General features: G+C 39.7%; 1 protein-coding gene across 1 annotated transcript in view; it reads left to right on the top strand.

Moving 5' to 3' along the window:
* Positions 1 to 23,542, top strand: part of grik4 (glutamate receptor, ionotropic, kainate 4) — a 514,994-nt gene that overhangs the window by 463,870 nt on the left and 27,582 nt on the right. Inside the window, exons 13-14 of the mRNA XM_073817307.1 lie at positions 6,959 to 7,162; positions 15,584 to 15,697. Coding sequence (XP_073673408.1) covers positions 6,959 to 7,162; positions 15,584 to 15,697 — 318 coding nt within the window. The remainder of the gene's footprint in view (positions 1 to 6,958; positions 7,163 to 15,583; positions 15,698 to 23,542) is intronic.

Raw genomic sequence — 23,542 nt, 5'->3', positions numbered from 1 at the left:
ATTACTGCAACTTCTAAAAGAAAAGAGAGTCCTCAAATTCAACAGCTGAATTCACGCTGCAATCAATGATGGCAATAAAGTGCTCTTTTTGAAAACATGGAGAAGCAAGATTGCAGAAACAATTTCATGATGAAACCTCGGGCATGCCATCTTCAGTGGACAGACCACTTTTATTGTGTTCAAGAAGAGGCAGATAGCCTTTATTCGCACAGCAATTGGAAATGTTCATAAATATAAAATGTGAGGTGCTATCTTCATGTAATGTGCCGCCTCTGTGACCAATTTCTGTTTCTCAAGCCACTATCAGGCAGAGCTGGGAGAGCTGGACTATCTTCAGTGGCATTCACCCCCTGTGAGCCATAACAAAAATCAAGGGAGGCATAAATGAATCAAGGAGGGAGTAGTGGACCAGTCAGTTACCAAACTCGCTCAGAACATCTGAGAAATGCTAACACACAAATCCAATTTTTCTTCACCTTCTAAACAAAAAGCTTTGAGATTTGATTTGAAGTAAGATTGACTTTAATGTGTTTGTTTTTCAAACGCACCAAACCAGACTGCCTCCATGCTATATTTGTAAAATGGATTTCAACAGCTGACAGCCTTCCAAGAAAACAAATAGAATCAAATCTGCCGCAGATCCCAGACTGGTGAGGAATGTTGCATTTGGCAGACGTGACACTCAAAGTGCCCTTAATCTCACTGTCTGCGCTATTAAACGGAAAGTTTCTTTCTCTGATGTGACCCGCAGATTTTATGGAACCATTCAAGCTCGGAAGAGAGGATTGCTTGGCCTGATAACAGCACTCACTCAGTTGATTGATGCCCGAGCTCCATTCCTGAGATTGATGGCGATATGCCAGGACCAGTCCTGTGTGTTCACAGTTAACCTTGCTCCTCTTCCTCGATTGCTTCCTCCCTCTTTTCACAGGCTTTGCTAATAATGGATTATTATATGTAAATATGTGGTCCGCTTTCTGTCATTTCATCATCAATCAGACTAGAGGCTAGCTGAGAAAAGGAGTCATTTTTATCACGGTTTCATTTTTAGTTTCTGTAATATTACGTGATATGTGATTTCAGAGGTTAAAGGGATAGTTCACCCAAAAATGAAAACTTGATGTTTATCTGCTTACCCCCAGGGCATCCAAGATGTAGGTGACTTTGTTTCCTCAGAAAAACACAAACGAAGATTTTTAATGAAAACCGGTGCAGTCCGCCAGCCATATCATGGACGTGGATGGGCACCAGACCTTTAAAAGTAAACAAAAACATGCACAGACAAATCCAAATTACACCCTGCGGCTCGTGACGATACATTGATGTCCTAAGACACGAAACGATCGGTTTTTGCGAGAAACTGAACAGTATTTATATCATTTTTTACCTTTGATACACAGCCATGTCCATCTGTTATGAGCACGAGTTTTGCATCAGGCACGTTACATATGTACGCGCTCTGGCGTAGTATACGCAAACACCGTAACACTGTGTCTACACCGGACATGACAAAGCAACCGTTGCAAATCATTTAAACTTTGTGTGAGCACGTCATTAATAGAACGCGGCAGCAGATTACTGTCGGGAATTTGCGCCGCGCCGCCCCGCGCTGCATCCAGTGTAGACAGCATAATAGGTTCTAATGTCATTTGTCGCGTCGCACCGCGCCACGCTGCGCCGCTCGTGTCCGGTGTAGGCACGGTGTAAGGGGAAATCAGTGAAAAGTCCCGGATGAGTTTGCGCAATCAGGATACGCGCAAGTAATTACCATTTTGAATAGCCAGCTCACAATCTCTGTGCACTGTGTAAACAATGAGTGTCGTATACACGCGACAGATCGCTTCCGGCGTTTGCATATACAGTACTACTCCAGAGCGCGTTCACATGTCACGAGCCGGATGATGAGCTTGTGCTCATGACAGATGGACGTGGCTGTGTATCAAAGGTAAAAAATGATATAAATACTGTTCAGTTTCTCGCAAAAACCAATCGTTTTGTGTCTTAGGACATCAATGTATCGTCACGAGCCGCAGGGTGTAATTTGGATTTGTCTGTGCATGTTTTTGTTTACTTTTAAAGGTCTGGTGCCCATCCACGTCCATTGTATGGCTGGCAGACTGCACCGGTTTTCGTTAAAAATCTTCGTTTGTGTTTTTCTGAGGAAACGAAGTCACCTACATCTTGGATGCCCTGGGGGTAAGCAGATAAACGTCAAATTTTCATTTTTGGGTGAACTATCCCTTTAAGATGCTGATTTGCTAATTGAAGATTAACTGAAAACAGTGAAAGCAGAGATGCTATATTTTTTTGCTTTACTGATGTTAAAGGATTAGTCCACTTTCAGAACAAAAATGTACAGATAATGTTTCTTCAGTCGTAAAGAAATTATATTTTTTGAGGAAAACATTTTAGGATTTTTCTCTATATAATGGATATGTATGGTGCCCCCAAGTTTGAACTTCCAAAATGCAGTTTAAATGCAGCTTCAGAGGGCTCTAAACGATCCCAGCCGAGGAAGAAGGTTCTTATCTATCGAAACGATCAGCTATTTTCAAACAAACTGACAATTTATATACTGTTTAACCTCAAATGCTCATCTTGTCTCGTCTCTGCAATGCACGTACGTAGTCTGTGTGATCCGGGTCAATACTCCTAGGGTATGTTGAAAAACTCCCATCTCGTTTTCTTCCCCAACTTCAAGTTGCCCTACAATGCTGCAGAAGTACCAACCCAGTGTTTACAAAGTGAACATACAAAAAAGATCAAACGCCCTTTAAAAAATGTAAAATAAGATGGCAGTTTTTTAACATACTGTAACTGTATTGACCAGGATTACATAGACTATGTATGCGCATCGCAGAGACGAGACAAGACGAGCATTTAAAGTTAAAAAGTATATAATTGTCAATTTGTTTAAAAAATATCCCTCGGCTGGGATCATTTAGAGCCCTTTGAAGCTGCATTTAAACTGCATTTTGGAAGTTCAAACTTGGGGGCACAATAGAAGTCCATTATATGGAGAGAAATCCTGAAATGTTTTCCTCCAAAAACATAATTTCTTCACGGCTGAAGAATGAAAGACATAAACATCTTGAATGACAAGGGGGTGAGTACATTATCTGTAAATTTTTGTTCTGAAAGTGAACTAATCCTTTAAGATAAATATGGTAAAGTTATAAGTAATTTAAAAGGTTCAGCGAGGCTAAGTTGTTATTGCTAACAACTGAAAACAACTGGTTGAATTTTTATAGCTTCTTTAATATTACTTGAAATGTAATCTAAAAGGTTAAGGTAAGCTAAGCTTTAGCTTGTTATCTGAGTGTTAACTGCAAACAAATATGTTTAATGCCAATTTTGTAGCTTCTGTGAAATTATGTGTTATGATAATTTAAAAGTCTAAGCTGTTAGCTTGTTAACCAAGACTAACTAAAAATACAAGTAGACAAGTAGCAGGCTGGTTTTAGAGGGGTTTTGACCATTTTATCTGGTCAGGCTGGTCATAGCTGGTCAGCAGGCTGGTTTTAGGGGGGGCTGACCACTTCTTTAGTTGGACAGGCTGGGAGACCAGCTGGCCAACCAGTTAAAGCCAGGCTGGAAGACCAGCTAAAACCAGCTACTTCCAGCTTAAACCAGCAGCTGGTTTTAGAGGGGTTTTGACCACTTTAGTTGGTCATGCTTGTCATAGATGGTCAGCAGGCTGGTTTTAGGGGGGTTTTGACCACTTGTTTAGTTGGACAGGCTGAAAGACCAGCTGGCCAACCAGTTAAAGCCAGGCTGGAAGACCAGCTAAAACCAGCTACTTCCAGCTTAAACCAGAGGGTTTTAACCACTTTCTTAGCTGGTCTGGCTGGTCTTAACTGGTTTTAGAGGGGTTTTGACCACTTGAGCTGGTCAGGTTGGTCATAGCTGGTCAGCAGGCTGGTTTTAAAGGGGTTTTGACCACTTTAGCTGGTTAGGCTGGTCATGGCTGGTCATGGCTGGTCAACAGGCTGGTTGTAGATGGGTTTTGAGCACTTTAGCTAGTCAGGCTGTTCAGCCGGCTGGTTTTAGAGGGGTTTTGACCACTTTAACTGATCATAACTGGTTAGTAGACTGGTTTTAGAGGGGGTTTTGAACACTTGCTGGTCAGGCTAGTTGTAGCTGGTCAGCAGGCTGGTTTTGGCGGGGTTTTGATAACTTTAGCCGGTCAGGACTGTCTTAGCTGGTCAGCAGGCTGGTTTTAGAGGGGTTTTGATCACTTTAGCTGGTCAGGCTGGTCATAACTGGTCAGCAGGCTGGTTTTAGAGGAGTTTTGACCACTTTAGCTGGTCATAACTGGTTAGCAGGCTGGTTTTAGTGGGGTTTTGACCACTTCTTTAGCTGGTCAGGCTGATCTTAGCTGGTCACCAGGCTGGTTTTAGAGAGGTTTTGACCACTTCCTTAGCTGGTCAGGTTGGTCTTAGCTGGCCAGCAGACTGGTTTTTGAAGGGTTTTGACCACTACTTTAGTTGGTCAGGCTGGGAGGCCAGCTAAAACCAGCTACTTCCAGCTTAATCCGGCTAAGACCAGCTAACCAGCCCAGGCTGGTTTTAGCTTGTTTTTTTTTTTTCCAACAAGGAAAAAAAAAGATGTTTAACTGAAAAAATAAAGAATGACAAATGTTTAATTTGAACATTTTTTATCTTCAGTAATATTATGTGATATGTCATTTCAAAGGCTAAGCTAAGCTATGTTTAATGTGAAATTTTTGGTAAAATGACGTGATTGATGGACTTGACTGGTACCAGAGCTCAATTTCTGATTTATGGTGATAAGCCCAGTCCTGTGTGTCAGAGTTTACTTATCTCCTCTTCCTCAATTCCTCTTTCTCTGTCCTTTCATAGATTCTGCTTATAATGGATTATTAAGAATGAATGTGTAATCATCCCCTTTTCTTTGGCTTAATCATCAATCAGACCAGAGGCTAGTCGGCCATTACGGTCAACACATAATGACCCGAAACCGCAGATAACTTCTCTCACCCAGTGTGTAGACCTATTAATTGAATCCAGAAGGTTTGTTTATTAGCTTTCTTCTTTTCTTTGAAACAGTCTGTCTAATATGCAACTGGTCCATGAAATGCTACTCTTTAATAAGCCTAGTTTGAGGGAAAGTGTCCGGCTGCAATACTTGAGTGCCTCCAGCAGGCTGTAAGCGATGAAAATTTGCATTTATATTGTGCTTTCCTGCATAACCACCGCAGCGGTGTCAGTGCAGGGCATGACGGTAACATGCGTGGATGATTCAACGAGTTAATGAACAAAATGGAAGGATTTGCATTTATAGAGTGTCAGACTTTGGGCCAAAGCGGCTCCTCTTTGTGCCATGGCAATATGGGATTTCGCTGTTTGCTCCGACAGGTCCAAGGTGTGCACATCCATCTGCAAATACAGCATGCACCTTTTATAGACATACAAATGAGGTGAAAGGACAGTTACCGTGTTATTCGGATGCATATGAGCGGCTTGTATAAATAGGGTTCAGGTTTATTTGAAGTGTCGGAACATGTCCATTGACGTCCCCCCTCGTCTGACAGGCCGCAAGACCCAGCTGCTGCTATACTCCGGCCAGCTGGAGCGTGGCCACTGGGCACATCAAAAATCAGGGATGCAGGACCAGACAAGCAGGTAGAGAAAAAAAAAAAGAAGAAAGTGTTGCCATGGCGACGCAAAAGACTGAAAAGTCTCCTCAGCTCTTCAGACTCTTGCCACTCAAAGCATCGGAGTGGAGCGAGTCAGATTTACTGGTGAAAATGAAACAGTCTCTCCAGTCAACCAGTCTGCGCTAAACAAATCTTAAGTATAACAGACCCATTTTAGCGTCTGTCTTACTGCAACGCATCAGACAAAGTGATTTTTTTTTTTTTTTTTCATTTTAACAAGAAGTGATTCTGAAAAGCTTTTATATGGCTGGTTTCATTCTGTTGTGTCTGTTTATGTCCAGCGCGGCAGTATTCTGTTCAATTTATGCAAAGTGTTGCATGCACACTACACACACACACTAGAAATATCCCAATGTATGATGGTTGGCACAGCAAGTGTTTATTGAAAGATGGCGGGATGAAATGTTTACGAAGCCTTTATTTTTTTGAGCACAGATTGCCTAATAAATCTGTTCAGTCTTTGGGCAGCAAGAGAAAACAAACCGTAAACAAACCGTAAATTAAGAACTTGGTCTTTTGGTGGGCTAACATTTGTCATAGAGCCTTATGTGTCCAAACTGTTGCTATGCTTCCATCCACGTATGTCTATGCAAACTTATATCGCATTAAAATATTGTGTTAAAAACACCAAGAAAAATTTTTTTTTTAAATGCACATAAAAATAAGGCAGATCATTGTTTGTATCCAATAAGAAGACGTGCATAACATACAATGAAACAACATTTACCTAATTATTTCCTTGATGTGCAATAATAAACAATCGTATGACTTTCCCTTAGCAGATCATTGGATAACTGGACTAACCAGTGGACCAATCTCAAATGTTGGTTTAGTCACTCTGAAATGCCTGAGCAGTCCATCATCAAAATGGTTTTGTAGAATTATATCTCAGAACTGTCTCACACGATTGCGTTCCCAAACATCAGGCATCCACCTCAGAACGCAAGATAACATGACATCATTTGTTATTGCATTTCGTCTGCACACTCTGATATGCAAGTAATTTCTTATGTGTGAAAAAAGAGTTATGGTGTCTTCCCCAGTTGCATCAACTTCCATTTTGATTCGATATTGTTTGATTTTGTTCTCTTGAACACACGGGATGAAAACGGTGCTATATACCAATTTTCACTCGCTAAATACACAAGTTTAGTTGGAAACACAGTGTGACTTGTCAACTCGAACAGTCATTTGTCACACAAAAGTGAGTGTCAATTGATACAGAAGTGCTCTGAGAGTGTTTTAAGATGTGTGATAACGCCAATGATATCTTTACAGGAGAATCCATATGTAATGCTGAGAGCCAATCACCAGGAACTAGAAGGGAATGAGCGCTATGAAGGCTTCTGCGTGGACATGCTGAAGGAGCTGGCAGATATCTTGAAGTTCAAGTACCGCATTCGACTAGTTGGGGACGGTGTGTATGGAGTGTCAGGCGCCAATGGCACCTGGACAGGCATGGTGGGAGAGCTCATCAGCAGGGTGAGTGACGTCACAAGATAAAATGTGACCCTGGACCACAAAACCAGTCTTAAAGGTTGTATCAGCGATTTCTAGCCTAAAACATAAAGTGTCAATTTCAGCTGACCTTTCTTCACGATCCGCTCGCTGCCTGCCCCATAAATTGTCTGTGAAAAAAACGCGTCTCTCTGGTCAGCCTAGAGTCCGAGATATGCCAAAAAAAACAATCGGCACTACCAACCTTTCCACAGATAAACAAACAGTGTTCCAACCAATCAGCGTCAGGGGTTTGGTGTTGTGGATTTTTGCTCCGCCTCCCTCACATCCCTGCACCAGTAGGAAAGTCCACAACACCAAACCCCTGACGCTGATTGGTTGGAACACTGTTTGTTTATGTGTGGAAAGGTTGGTAGTGCCGATTGTTTTTTTGGCATATCTCGGACCCTAGGCTGACCAGAGAGATGTGTTTTTTTCACAGACAATTTATGGGGCAGGCAGCGAGCGGATCGTGATGAAAGGTCAGCTGAAATTGACACTTTATGTTTCAGGCTAGAAATCGCTGATACAACCTTTAAGTAGCACAGATATTTTTGTATATTTATCGATTTTTCTTTTATGACAAAAATCATTAGGACATTAAGTAAAGATAATGTTCCATGAAGATATTTTGTAAATTTCCTACCATAAATATATCAAAACTTAATTTTTGATTAGTAATATGCATTGCTAAGAACTTAATTTGGACAACTTTAAAGGCGATTTTCTCAATATTTCGATTTTTTTGCACCTTCAGATTCCGGATTTTCAAATAGTTGCATCTCGGCCGAATATTGTCCTATCCTAACAAACTATACATCAGGGAAAGCTTATTTATTCAGTTCTCAGATGATGTATAAATCAGTTGAACCTTATGATTGGTTTTGTGGTAAACATGATAAAACATAGTGTGTTTTTGTAAAGTCTAGCACTAACATTTTATTTTAAGAACCAGTTCTTAATAATAACTAGTTGCTTAATAACATGCATATTGCTAGCATATTGGCTGTTTATCATTACTTAAAAAGCACACATTAATGCAGCATGAATATATTTAGTTAATAGTGAATAGTGAATATAAATGTTAACAATCTAGCTATGTATAAAGCAAGTTGTTGGTTTGCCAGCTGAAGATACAAAGAAAGGAAAATCTTCAATGTGACCTTTATTTTTTGTAATATAATGCAATATGTAATTTAAAAGGCAAATTAAGGCTAATCTAAGCAAGTAATTTCTAAAAGAAATTGTTTAATTTAAAAGGTGGGTATGTAATACAATGTGATGTGGTAATTTGAAAAGTTAAATTACCTTAAATGTTATCTTGCTCATTTTCAGTTGACCATTTTAGCTTTAGCAATGTAAAAAGTCAATTAAAATACACAGACACTACCATTCAAGTTTTGTGGTCTGAAATGTGACCCTGGACCACAAAACCAGTCATAAAGGTCATATGGGTGAAATTGAGTTAAAGCAAGTTAAAATAAATAAAATGCATTATTTTCCTTCAGAGATCATTCTAATATGCTGATTTGGTACCATTTCTTATTACTTTTTTATTATCGATGTTGAAAACAGTTGTGCTGCTTAATACATTTTTGTGGATACTTTTTCTCAGAATTATTTTATGAATAGAAAGTTTGAAGGAACAGTTTTTATTTTAAATAATCTTGTAGGACAATGTCTATATGGTCACTTTGATCATTTCTTGCATCCTTGTTAAATAAAAGTATTAATTTCTTTAAAAATGAAACTTACTTAAAACTTTTGAACTGTAGTGTATTTTATATTTTTATGATTAAGAACAAACCAAGCATAAAGAGATTTACTGTCGTTTCTAATCAGGAACTCTATACAATACTCATAAAAAGTTGTTTCAGTCAGCGGAATGGCTTTGTTGAGGAACAGGGATAAAAATTATTGGCAGTTTGTTTGTCTAGTAGCTTGTCATATCCTACCTGGGGAAACAGAAATGCTGGCAGATTTTACCGTTCCCCTACTCCAAAATCCCAATTTAACCTCTGGTTATAATGGCATCTAGAATAGTCATTCCCATATAATATGAATTTAATTCAAAGCACACCACTTCTGCTGTTCATAATCCTTAGCAAGTATGCTTCCTCTTGTTTTAGCCTAGAATTATTCATTCTCAAATGCTCATTTCAATAATTCCTTAGGAAGGAAGCCTTAAAGCCAGACTAAAAGTTATTTTACTTGCGTCCACACAGGTGATGCAGATTAACCCACAATATTCATGTTTATGCCTCCAACCCAGTTACAGGTCCCTCGCCCTAATGAATTTCAATTAGCCCGTCTGATCCCATAACAGACACACACAGATGTGTTTAAAAAGACTCTGTGAAGCGTGAAGAATATTAGTCCCATTCTGACAGCCACAACATACCGTTGATGAGATGGAAATCTCGAGTGCCGCAAAATTCTGTTTAGTTACGAACGTTTGCCCTTTTCGGCAGAAATGTTATTTATTTAAAAACAGTTGCAGTGTTATGGCGTGCCGCTGATTTATTCATCCGCTTTTGGCAGGCACCGCAGGGAGAAAAGTACATTTCCGGAAATGAACAAAAAGGCCATGGCGATATTCATATATTTCCAGGGGAAAGGGTCATACACCAGAACATTTCTCTGTGGCCTACGTTCTCGCATACCAAAACGGAGAGGCTTTGAGAAGTTATCCGTCTTAATTCCACAAGCTAATGGAGGGCAAAGCCATTAGTGAAATAAAGAAAGAAGTGCCTAATCTTATTATTGTCTCAATTTGTTCCCTCAAAGTATGCTCTATACAGCTGACCTTGAGAGTGGCCAATGAGTCTAATTGCATCCCACGCGCTATAGTGTCTGTAGACAGTAGAGGGTGATGAGGGGCAACTGAAGGAGGCGAGGAGCACTGCCTCGTCCTGACAGCAGCCTCTATGCCTCTTGGATCCCATGAGAGACCTTTATCCTGCTATTTAGCACATAAAACATGGCTTTAGATTTACATAAAAACAAGACTACAAATATTTTCACAGTTATGAATAAATGTAACAAAACAATGAATATAATCTAAACATTAAGTCATCGGTTACTGTTAATTTACCAGCTATATTTTTACGGACTTAATACCACCCGGGTTTTATGACTTGTATTGCTTAATATAACGTAAATTATGCTTTTTAAGGAAATATGTAGTGGAAAACCCATGAAAGATTTACATAATTTTAAAAAATCCACAGTTTTATACATATTTTGGACTACACTGCCCTCCAAACACAAAGTGCAGTAACTACACCAACACTGAAAATGCCTTTAAAGTTTTTACGCCAGCTAGTCAAACATGTTGACACTTTTGTTTCTCTGCAACACTCTCATTTCTCTGGGACAAAATTGAACCAGGAGACTTTGCCACAGGACAAAACAGTTGTCACAAAGTCCATTTTAAGCCTTAACTCAATTTTGACCAAATGTGTAGTTACTGCGCTTTGCCTGTTGCTTTTTTTACCACAACACATATGATACAATGTGCGGCTTGTAATTTTCAGTCGAAGGGCAACAAGAGAACAATGTAAGTCTTCACTGCTTGTGATAAGTGGAATAATAAGTGATAAGAGGAAAGAAAAGAATGGAAGGATGTGTGTGGACGAATAAAACTTCCTAAAGACCTGCGTCTTTGTTCTCTCCACTTTAGCCCTGATGCCTTTGAGGCTTTTAGTAGAACAGCTACTGAAAGAGCTTACAAACAGCAGAGACAAGAAATGCTAGACGCCATCCTGACAGGAAGTAAACATGTCAATGCTTCTCATGACACGGCAGCCACTAAAAAAGTTTCTCAGTGTGGATTTCACTTGATATCGGGGTGTTTAGGCTCCTTCTGGGGAAAAATCAATGGTGTGGCATTTGTTTTAAGCCTACACTTATATCCATCGCCACCTGTAAGCTCTTTCAGGAACTGTGGTCATTGTTTCAGTATTTTATTTTCAGAGTTGTGTTGCAGTAAAAATAGCGAGACATCACCAAAATAACGGTGCCCCCCATAGTCCAAAATATGTATAAATTTATGTTGACTTTTTAAATAAAGTAATCTTTCATTGGTTTTCTACTAGATATTTCAGCAAAAGACTAATTTATGAGAGATAATTTATGTTATATTAAACCATACAAGTCTTAATACCTGGGGATCCCTTTAAAAAAAAAAAGAAAAAAGAATATGAAGTACATCTGTGGATATGTATAATATATTTGACATGTACAGTTATTAACTTGGATTACTATATATCCTTTTATAATTGAACATCATTATTGGATTCAAAGAAGCCTGTGTAAATATGATAATATTCTGAAAAAAATCTATAATATAATATTAACTCGGAAAGCACAAAATTCTACAATGGTTTGTTTTAATTATATGTGCTTGCTACTAACATACATTCTTTATGCTAATTTAGCCAGCATATCTGTTTACATGCTAAATGCAATCTAAAGCATAAGAAAAATGAACCTTAAGATATTAATTGTTAAATCAAAGTTCCTTCACATAAAAGACATTTACATGTCCACAAGAGAAAATAATAGTTGAATTTTTAAAAATGACCCTGTTCAGAAATTTACATACACTTGATTCATAATACTGTGTTTTTACCTGAATGAACCACAGCTGTGTTTTTTTGTTTAGTGATAGTTGTTCCTGAGTCCCTTGTTTGTCCTGAAAAGTTAAACTGCCTACTGTTCTTCAGAAAAATCCTTCAGGTCCCAAAAATTCTTTGGTTTTTCAGCATTTTTGTGTTTTTAAACCCTTTCCAGCAATGACTGTATAATTTTGAGATCCAACTTTTCACACTGAGGACAACTGAGGGACTCATATGCAACTATTACAGACGGTTCAAATGCTCACTGATGCTCCAGAAGGAAAAAAAGGGGGGGGGGGGGTAAACTTTTGAACAAAATGAAGATTTTTAGTTTTTTCTGCATTTTTCTTATTTTGCTTAAATATCATATTTTTTTATTTAGTATTTCCCTTCAGTAGCTACAGAAGATATGTTTCCCAGAATACAAAATTAACACAGTATTAAGAATAAAGTATTTGTAAACTTAAAATGGGTAATTTTTATAATTTTAACCAATATTTTCTCGTGTGGACTATATGTAAATGTATTTATGTGAAATATCTTATTAGGTCAGTACTAAATAAAAAATAACATGCATTTTGTATGACCCCTCTTATTTTGGTAAAATAATTAACATTTTGCAGAGATTTCTGCAAGATGTGTGTAAACTTTTGACTTCAACTGTATGTGTTGATCAACGAGGCAACAAACACAATGCCTCACAAAAAAAATAAACTGCTATAGTTATTGAAAGATGGGAATTAGCACAAAAGCGGCTCACTTTTGACCTAAAACATGGACTCCTAATCCCACAGGGACATGTCTTGGTCATGCTTTATAATGTTCTGGAAACTCTCGTAAAACTAAAGGCAGTGCAATAGTACACAAAGGTAGCAGCTCAGCCGAGCTGTCATGGTTTTCTATATAGCGTCAGATGAAGAATTCGCCTCAGAGGGAATTTGAAATGCCACACTGAGAACTTACGTCAATGCATTATTCAGTAGTGATAGAGTTGACATTGCCTTCTTCTCTCATTTTTAGGGGCATCACTTTTTGATTGAGTCAAAGCTGAGGGGGAGGATGGCACGCAGGAAGAATATCATACTGCATTATTTATTATTTAGAGTCGCCGTCTCATAATTTTCCTCTCTGTGCAGTCCAGTCATCAATATTAATACATAACGAGATGTCAAATATTTGAGCGGCAGTTATTGTCCTTGTTTCTGTAACGGACGACGACATCTGTTTGAGGGATTTCTGTTCAGCAGGGACCACGTAATTTCCTTGTTTGTGTGTCAGCGTGATGTTTTGTTGTGTGAAGTGAAGTGTGCATGAGTTGGAGAAGAGCTGTGGGCCACAGCTGAACTTTGGAGAGCACTTGAAGATTAGTGCATCTGCAAGCTGTTATTGTGGAAGGAATCTTCAGGGAACATGCAAGAGTTTGTCTTCCCGTGCCACAGTCACTTTCGCTACGGTGAAGTACTGTACATAGAGAGATAACGACATAGCTGGCTTTACAACCAGGTGAGAGAAAGTAGACTTAAACCAGCTTAAACCTTACATAATAGGTATCTCAATGATACTTCTCGGATATTGAAACACGTGTCCAACGTTCCTAATTCGACTCTCGGAGTTAACAAGCCTCTCCTGTCACTTTCAAGGTTTCAGGCTTGAGGCTAAAACATCACGTTGTAACCGGTATCTGCTGTCCAGCGATTCTCTCTCATTTACAGCACAACTCCAATATCCCGTCATTCCTCCTGGAGATGACAAAGAGTAGTGGAGGGTAAGAGTGTGTCCCGCGGGAGCGTAAAATCCCTTGCAGATGCACTTTTCGGTGTTGTTTGATTAGTGGGATCCGGCCGCAGCATTGTGCCCGGCAGCACTGGATGCTGTGTCAAGTGATTTGTCATGACAGTTTCTGTGTTCATGTTCCATCACTCACTCACACACAACAGCTCAGCTTTGCCCTTTAGAATTCACCAAAATACAGGTATCTGGATTGTTTGCAGGTATGAAAAGACAGGTCATGGCAGCTTAAAGAGGTTAAGCTGGTTTGTTGCTGGTTTGAGGTGGTCTACATGCTCTAATCTGCTTAACTAAGAAGGGCAACAGGGGTGTCATTAGTTTGAAAGGGCTCCAGTGGCATGTTGTGCTTTGGGCGAGAAAAGAAACACTTTTTATATACTTCATAATGAAAAAAGTGGTAACACTTTAGATTTGGGAATGCATATTCACCTTTAGTTTTCCCTCAATAAAGTAGTTAGGTATAGGACATAGTTAAATGGAATAAAATATGTGACCTTGTACCACAAATTCAGTCATTCTGTAAGCTAAATACCTGAATAAGCTTTCCATTGATGTATGGTTTGTTAGGATGGGACAATATTTGGCAGAGATACAACCGTTTAAAAATCTGGAATCCGGGGGTGCAAAAAAATCACAATATTGAGAAAATTGCCTTTGAAGTTGTCCAAATGAAGGTCTTGGTGCAATGCTTATTACTAATAATAAAAAAAAAGTTTTGATATATTTATGTTAGGAAATTTACTAAATATCTTCATGGAACATGATCTTTACTTAATATCCTAATGATTTTTGGCATAAAAGAATTTATCATTTTGACCCATACAATGTATTTTTGGCTAAATATGCCAGTGCTACTTAAGACAGGTTAAACAGCAAATCAGAATATTAGAATGAAGGGTCATGTGACTGGAGTAATGATGCAAAAAATTAAGCTTTGAAATCACAGGAATGAATTACATTGTAAAAAGTATTCAAATAGAAAAAAGCTAATTTATTATTATGTATTATAGTTATTTTATATAATAAAATTCTATTTCAAAATGTTATTGTTTTTGCTGTTCTTGCTGAGCAGAAGAGACTTCTTTAAAAAAAAAAAACTGTACTGTCCAAAAACTTTTGACTGCTAGTGTTAATGTAAATTTTATCATTCAATTTGACAACCAGTGTTGTTTTGTGTAATTTATATACTATTATAGTATAAAATTATTATTTTGGATTAGCTGTTGTTGTAATATTTTCAGTGTTCTTGTCAAAAGGTTTAGTTATTGTGCTTATATGTGCTTTTGTCATTATTGTTTTTGCATTTGTTCAGCTTTACCTTTTATTTCATTTATTTATTTATTTTTTCAGTTTTAGTAATCTGAATACTTCAACTTATGTCAGTTCACTTAGTTGCCAAAGTAGCGTTCCAATTTATTTTAATCTAATAATATTTATTTGTAATTATTTAAATTTAAATAATGTAAATGTAAATTTTATCATTTAATTTGACAATCAGTGTCGTTTTGTGTTTTTGATATAGTATTATAGTATTTATTAATATTTTAAATTAGCTGTTTTAATATTTTCAATTTTCATTTCAGTTAAGTTTTAGTCATTTTGTTTCATTTTGTGGTTTTGTTTTAGCCTTATTTTTAGATTTTTTATCTCGTATCATACTTTGTTTTATTTAAGTTTTTTTTTAATCAACAAAAATGTTTTTTGTTTGGTTTTGGTTTAGTTTTAGTTAACAATAACAATAGTTTTAGTTAACAACAATTATTGAAATTAGTTGAGCATTTAAAATTGGTAGCTATCTGGTCCGACATACAGCACCTTTGCACCTTTGGCGACTCGAGTTTGAATCCAGGCTTTCTGTCCTTTCCCAATCATACCTCCACTATCACTTACCTCATTTTCTGTCAATAAATATTGTCCTTTTCTAATAAAAATGCAAAACTGCCAAAAATATTTCATCCAGACCCGCACTAACAGCTGCTGTTTCTTCCATGTGTTTCAGAAAGCTGACTTGGCTGTGGCAGCCCTAACCATCACGGCTGAGAGAGAGAAGGTCATTGATTTCTCCAAACCCTTCATGACTCTGGGAATCAGCATCATGTACCGAGTGCACATAGTAAGTTCCTCTCCTCCATCCGCTGCAGCCCAAGACTCCCAAACCATTCTCGACCTCACAGCATTAAAGATCAGCAATCCTCAACAATTGGCAGCCTCTAATGGCCGGAGAGAGAGAGCGCGTGGGAAATAAATAGAGAAATACTTTAGGGCAAAGAGCTCTGAGCGTCACCCTTGCCGTAGCAGATGGTGTGCTGTGGTGTGAAAAGCTGATAAATGTAGTGCTTTCCTTCCCAATTTCAAATTCTCCTTATTGTGACTTGTATCTAATTCACACCAATAACACCCCGAGCTCTTGCACACAGCAACACTGAAAATCCAATAGCTCTTTTATTTTTAAAGGCCTGTGTGCCATTAATCAAAGCCCCTCCCCAAACCCAAGGTGACATGCTGATCTCTCTGTTGGCTAAATGCCGAATGAAGCTGCTCTGTGCAGCGTGTGCAAACATTAATGTGGTGTCCCGGTAGGGCATTTACACAAACATACACACACACTCAAACACACCGTCAGCCCCCCTGCTCTGTTCATGCTGCTAATAGTCGCTCCTGTGTGCGTCTTCATTGGTTGAGAACAGTTGGGGGAATCAATAACACCAGGTGTGCTGTTAACTGAGAAAGAAAGAGCACTTCTGTAGCAGATTTTATGAACTATGGCATGCAAATGCATGCTTTTCACCCAACTTAAGTATGAATGCAGGGCCGTAACCAGAAGTCCCCTCCAAAAGTGTGATAATGATGTTGCTCTGTTTGTTGTTAGGATGGTAAAAATTTTAGAAGTTAAATGTTTAGGCTGCTGTAACAGTGCTCATCAATGTCAAAATGACAGAGTTGGCCAATCCAGTCAAAGAAGGCAGCTGAAGCTGAAGATTGTTAATGTTTTTAAATTTTATGCATGAGTAGGGGTGTGTGATAATGACAAAAAATCTTGATATTTTTTGTAATTGTGTCGATATTGACCCTGCTTTAAAAAAAAAAAACAATAGAAACCATCACAGAAATTCTAATGGTTTTCACTACAAATACCATTACAAACAGTTTTGAGGCATATTCTATTTGGATTTAGTGGTTTTAACATGCCACTAATAGACAGTGACCAATTACCAGTAGAAATCCACAGGGTCCATTGCAGTTTCCATTAAAACTAATACAAATCACATTATGACCAATAAAACCATTACAAATTTTGATATTTTGCTGAGCGTGTTGTGCTGGTGGCCCCTTGGTAGGTTTAGGACTGCTGTGGACAGCTGACTCCCAAAGCTTATAATATTCTTTATATAGTAACACAAATTAACACTGTTACCAATCAAATGAAATCATTTTCAGCTAAATTTGTGTTTACAGTGCATAGGTGGCACAGAATCTGCATCTGAAGTGGCATTCAGATGTATTCACACAGACATGAATGCATTTAACTTGCAATTAATAATGCATAAATGTTTTGAGGTTTTAAAAAAAGAGGTTCAGTACTGATATTTGAAATGATTTTGGGATAAAAAGAAAAATACACGTTAAATATAAGCCTAAAATCAGTAGGTGGCGGCAAATCACTGCATGAGTGAGTCATTAAGTCATTCATTTAAATGATTTGCTCAAACAGCTGACTGATTTAGTAATGAAACACTGTTAACTCTAAAAACTGTTTTTAAAAATGCAAAACAGTTCTGCTGTAGCTTTGTTTGAAACGATTTTCGATGACGAAATAGAGTAAAAACAGGAACTTGTGTCTAAAATGTAAGTAATTTAATATTAACTTGTTTATTAGACTGTTCTATAAAATCAATATCACATTTGCAATCGTACTGATACTTGGGGTAAAAAAAAGCTGTACTCTTTGTGTGATATAATTTATATCAGATGATATAAATATAAAAGACATATAAAAGACCCTCCAACTCAAGCACCCTCTATTCTAACACCGTGAATACACCGGACGCGACAGTTGTCGTGCCGCATCGCGTCGCGCCGCTACAGCTAAAGTCTGTCTACACTGGACGCGACAAAGCGACCGTTGCAAATCATTTAAACTTTGTGTGAGCACGTCATAAATAGAACGCGGCAACAGATTACTGTCGGGGATTTGCCGTGTCGCGCCGCATTGTCCTCTTTTGTAAGTCACTTTCTGCTGAATGTCTAAATGTAAATGTAATGTAAAAGTCACATGGGGGCGCCCAGTAAACACAGTAAACACACCGCGTTCGTCTCCACAGTAAACACAGTCAACACAATGCGTTCGTCTCTCTCAGTACTCTACTCTGCCAGTAGCTGGGGGCAGCCGTGGCCTAATGGTTGGAGAGTCGGACTTGTAACCCAAAGGTTGCAGGCTCGAGTCTCAGGTCCGGCAGGGATTGTAGGTGGGGGTAGTGAATAACCAGCACTCTCTCCACCCTCAATACCACGACTGAGGTGAGTCCCTTGAGCAAGGCACCGTACCCCCAACTGCTCCCTGGGCGCCTCAGTGATAGCAATATGGCTGCCCACTGCTCCGGGTGTTTGTTCACGGTGCGTGTGTGTGTTCACTACTGTGTGTGTGCACTTGGATGGGTTAAATGCAGAGTACAGATTCCTAGCATGGGTCACCATACTTGGCCTCACTTCACCTCCTTTCCTTTCCTTTCCTTTCCTTTCCTTTCCTTTCCTTTCCTTTCCTTTCAGTACATACAAAGATAAATCAAAGTGACATTAAGTTCACTAACCATTCAGACACGTCCAGTATAAGCCGTAATTGCCGAACTTCTTTGTGGGTGTCATCTTGTTTCGGTTCCAACTCCGGTTTTTAAATTACATTTTCAATGGATAGGGTTGTACAGTGTCTTCAAGTGCCATTTTCCCCCAAACTATACAACTATACCCCCAACTGTTGTCTAGGCAACACCCTGTGTGCTATGTAATGACACGCCCCACAGAACCGAAGGGCGTGGTGAGCAGAGGTTCATTTCATTTAAAGGGCCAGGTACTGATATCGCTTGCTGAGAACAAAGGCATTTATTATCTAAAGCATCATATTAACTTGTGGAAAATGGGCATCGGATGACCCCTTTAAAATACAAAAATTAGTTCAAAATAGTTTTACTGTTTTTCTTTGTCTTTATTTCCATTGAATCTAAGAATATTAGAAAAAAAATTAAATTCTTTTATTATTATTAATAATAATTTTAGATTCTGTCAGATATTGGTTATTTATTTGTACGTGTTCTTATCCATTATTTTTTGCCATCAGATTACATTTGCCATCATCTAAAACTCACCTTATGTTAATATATGCATTATAATATGATGCCTAAAAATTATTGTAAGTAAATATTCTAAGTAATTTTGACTACATGTATTAGTTTTTGGCCATATCGTTATCAACCAGAACTTTAGTATTAAGGCATTCTTTCCAATTACTGTTAATTAATGTTTTGTACTCACAAAAGCTTCTCATGCGCTAAAGTTTTCTTGTGCCCACACAGTAGTCTCAATGCTTTTTTCATGCTAATGTCACTTAGGTGCTTCATAACAAGCACTTTTTAGCACTTAATTATATTTTCAAATGTAACAAGGTGTTTTTTAGACACAAGATGAACTGCAGTTTAAACTTGTGTACCAGCTTCAGGAGACAAATCAAATAAATAGTTTTTTTTCCATGAACCATTTCAGTACTACTTGCTATCGGCAGTAAATGCAAAATAGGAAAGTTGTTCTAAAGGATGTTGATCCCAAAACATCTTCTGTTGGGGTAAATGATCTCAGATCTTTCAGTGTTAAAATGCTTTCTTTTCCAGCAATAAATAATTCACTTAAAGCTTGATTTTCCCTGAAAACTGTAAACACTATAGAGCTTTTAAAACATTGCTGAAATATACAGTTAACCTTTAAATCTTAAGCTACAACTACCCTAGAGAGAGGTGGCTTAGAAAGTAAGAAAAAGAAGTGAAAGTTGATTGAGAAAGGCACAAAGAAAGGCACACCAATTGACTAAGAGACTGGCAGACAGAGAGAACAGTGACAGAAGACATAAGAGGAGTGTTAAATGAGTTCACACAGGTAAAGAGGATAAAAGGCTGTTGTACAGTGTAGAGCTGTTCTCAGGTTTGGAAAGCCTTGAGCACTGTCTTTGACTCCGATTATCTCTCTATGGCCCTTTCTGCTCTTCTATGACCCAGAATAAGGCTGGAATGGCTGAAAATAGGCACCTTGTGATGTCATTGCATGAAGATGGCTGAGCTCATGAATATTAAATAGCTTGTGCTGGTGTTGCTGATGTTTCACAATGATTTGCCATTTACATTTGCACTTGACTATTAATAATTAATCAGAAATGTCAATAATTTATGTATATATAAATCTTAGTATATATAGTTCAAGAAATAGTTCATTCAAAAATGACAATTCTGTCATTAAATACTCACCCTCGTGTTGTTCCAAACCCGTAAGATCTGTGTTCATCTCCAGATCACAAATTAGGATAATTTTGATAAAATCCAAGAGATTTCTGACTCTGATTTCTGCATAGACTGCAACACAACTGACACGTTCAAGGCCCTGAAAGGTTTTAAGGACATCATTAAATAGTCCATAATATCTATTTTGGGCTTGAACATGATAGTTGTTTATCTGTCTACGCAGCTCTCAGTTTTCATCAAAAATATCTTCATTTGTGTTCTGAAGATGAACAAAGAACTTATGGGTCTGAAATGACATCAGATTGAGTATACTCTTAAAAATAACGGCTCCAAAAGGGTGTTTTTGCAGTGATGCCATAGAAGTACCATTTTTGGTTTTCCAAAGGACCTTTCAGTGAACAGTTTTCAAAATAACCATTTTGAAGACCATTTTGAAAAACCTTTTTTGACTATAAAAAACCTTTTCTGCACTCAAAAGGTTCCATGGATGTTTAAGATTCTTTATGGAACCGTCAATGCCAATAAAGAACCTTTATTTTTAAGAGTGTAATTAATGAATATGTTTTTTTTTAGGATAACTATCCCTTAAAATACAAAAAATGTAAAATGATCAAAAATGTGATATATGGACCATTCAACAGAATTGGTTCAAGGCAAAAATGTGTCTTTTTCCATGAATTGTATAATATCCAAGGTACACATTTCTTTTGAGCAGTTAATTCTCGTATTGTATTTTCAGAAAGTTTTGGAATATTTTTCCTCTCCCCAATTTTGTCACTACTAAAACACAGTTAGGGTTATATTAAACAGTTAAGATTTTGCTTACATCTTCCTTGTAAATATATATAATTTTCTATTATATTAAAAGGTTTTTAGAGGTAAATCAATAACAATTACACTTTAAACAATATTTCAAGTGTGATTCATGAGATTTGTTGTATTAGAATCCAAGTTTTATAAAAGGCAAAAAGTTGAGCATACATACTGATTTCAACCTTAAGGATGCATTTGTTCGAATATACATTGAACCAAACAGTCAAGCCCGAAATTATTCATACCTCTGGCAAATTCTGACTTAAAGTTAGTTTTATTCAACCAGCAAGTCTTTTTTTTTTTTTTGACCAGAAATGACACATGCTTCTCCCAAAAGATAATAAGACGATGTACAAGATTGTGGAAAAAAATATTTCTCAGCTTTTATTTACATTTGAACAAAAAGTGGCATGTCCAAAATTATTCATACCCTTTGCAAACTGTCACAGTCTATGGGAAAATCGTCTCGGGTTACGTATGTAACCTTAGTTCCCTGAGGGAACGAGACGCCGCGTCAGGAACGCTATGGGGAACGCCATTGGCGGGCCGCACTCTGAACTATGTCTAACAACCAATGAAATGACGGGAGTGACGTCACAGGCGCGGTGACGTCATCGACCGGGAAGTATAAAACGCGTGCGTTTGAAGCCGGCGGCAGCTCTTTTAGGAATGAAGCGAGCGCCGCAGGGTGCGGGAATTATGGTCCGAGACGCGGCGTCTCGTTCCCTCAGGGAACTAAGGTTACATACGTAACCCGAGACGTTCCCTTCCGGGAACTCGAGCCGCGTCAGGAACGCTATGGGGAACGAGACTACCAACGCCCCCATAATTTCCGAGCCCTGCGAGTGTCTGCTCAACCAGGGTGGAAAAAGAGAGAGCCCTTGTCTAGCATTCCGCGGACAAGAAGGCCCTGTAGTCCTCGGCCCTCGGGCACACGAGGAATGGTAGTCTTCCTCTGTCTGGTCGCCAGCCAGAACGAGAGGTACTCCGCGGCCCTCAGGCACACGCAGAGTCTTAGTCCTTTGTCTGGGGGTTAGCCAGAACAAGAGGGACCGAATGACCACTGTCTAGCACTCGGCGGACAGATGGTGTAGGTAGTCCTTGGTCCAGGAGGACAATGCACTCGACCTCAAGAGTGCTCCCCGGCCCGCAGGCACACGGGGAATGGGGTTCTACCTCTGTCTGGTCTCCAACCAGAGTGAGAGGTGCTCCTCGGCCCTCGGGCACACGAGGAGTCTTAGTCCTTTGTCTGGGAGTGGCCAGAACAAGAGGGACTGCAACGACCACTGTCTAGCACTCGGCGGACAGATGGTGTTAGGTAGTCCTCGGTCCGCAGACCCACGAGGACAGTGCACTCGACCCCAAGAGTGCTCCTCGGCCCGCAGGCACACGAGGAATGGAGGTCTTCCTCTGTCTGGTCGCCAGCCAGAACGAGAGGTACTCCACGGCCCTCAGGCACACGCAGAGTCTTAGTCCTTTGTCTGGGAGTTAGCCAGAACAAGAGGGACCGAATGACCACTGTCTAGCACTCGGCGGACAGATGGTGTGGGAAGTCCTCGGTCCGCAGACCCCCGCAGGCACACGAGGAATGGAGGTCTTCCTCTGTCTGGTCGCCAGCCAGAACGAGAGGTACTCCACGGCCCTCAGGCACACGCAGAGTCTTAGTCCTTTGTCTGGGAGTTAGCCAGAACAAGAGGGACCGAATGACCACTGTCTAGCACTCGGCGGACAGATGGTGTGGGAAGTCCTCGGTCCGCAGACCCACGAGGACGGTGAGCTTGACCTCAAGGCTCCTCGGCCCTCGGGCACACGAGGAGAGGGTGATCCTTTGTCTGGGGGTTCAGCCAGAACAAGAGGGATCCAAGGCTCGGCCTGGAGCTCCGCCAGGACGCGAGGGAATAAGCCATTGTCTAGCATTACGCGGACAAGAGGGCACTGCAATCCCCGGCCCTCGGGCTCACGGGGAAGACAGTAGGTGCCTCCGCCTGGTAGCCAGCCAGTGCATGAGGCACTCCTCGGCCTTCTGTGAAGGCAGACGAGGAGTCTTAGTCCTTGGTCTGGGGAAAGCCAGAAACCAGAGGGACCGGAGTACACTCGGTCTGATAGCATCCTGCGTCAGAACACGAGGAGAATTAAGCCATTGTCTAGCATTCCGCGGACAAGAGGGCTGTGCAGTTCTCGGCCCTCAGGCACACGAGAACCGTGACCTCTGCCTGGTTCGCCAGCCAGTGCGAGAGGTACTCCTCGGCCCTCGGGGGTAGTCCTTTGTCTGGGGGTAACCAGAACAAGAGGGACCGGAAGCTCGGCCTGGTAAGCATACCGGGACGCGAGAGTATGAGCCTTTGTCTAGCATTACACGGACAAGAGGCTTTTAGGTCTGCTCCTCGGCCCTCAGGCTCGCGAGGATGCAGGGACACTCCTCGGCCCTCGGGCACACGAGGAGCGTCGTGGCGAAAACGACTTCTCTTCTTTCCGCAGAAAGAATGCGCCTTGAGAAGTCTCCTCCTGGCTAGGGAGGTGGCTAACCCTCTAGGCCTAGCGCACTAGGCCGAGAGTACAGCCGAGCCTGGAGCGGCTCTGAGGTCAAGCTCATAGTACCTGACGAATGTCAGGGGCGAGGACCAATTGTCAGGGGCGAGGACCAA

This window comes from Garra rufa, chromosome 14, assembly GCF_049309525.1.
Source record: "Garra rufa chromosome 14, GarRuf1.0, whole genome shotgun sequence".
Taxonomy (NCBI): domain Eukaryota; kingdom Metazoa; phylum Chordata; class Actinopteri; order Cypriniformes; family Cyprinidae; genus Garra; species Garra rufa.
This window is presented reverse-complemented; position numbering and strand designations above follow the sequence as displayed.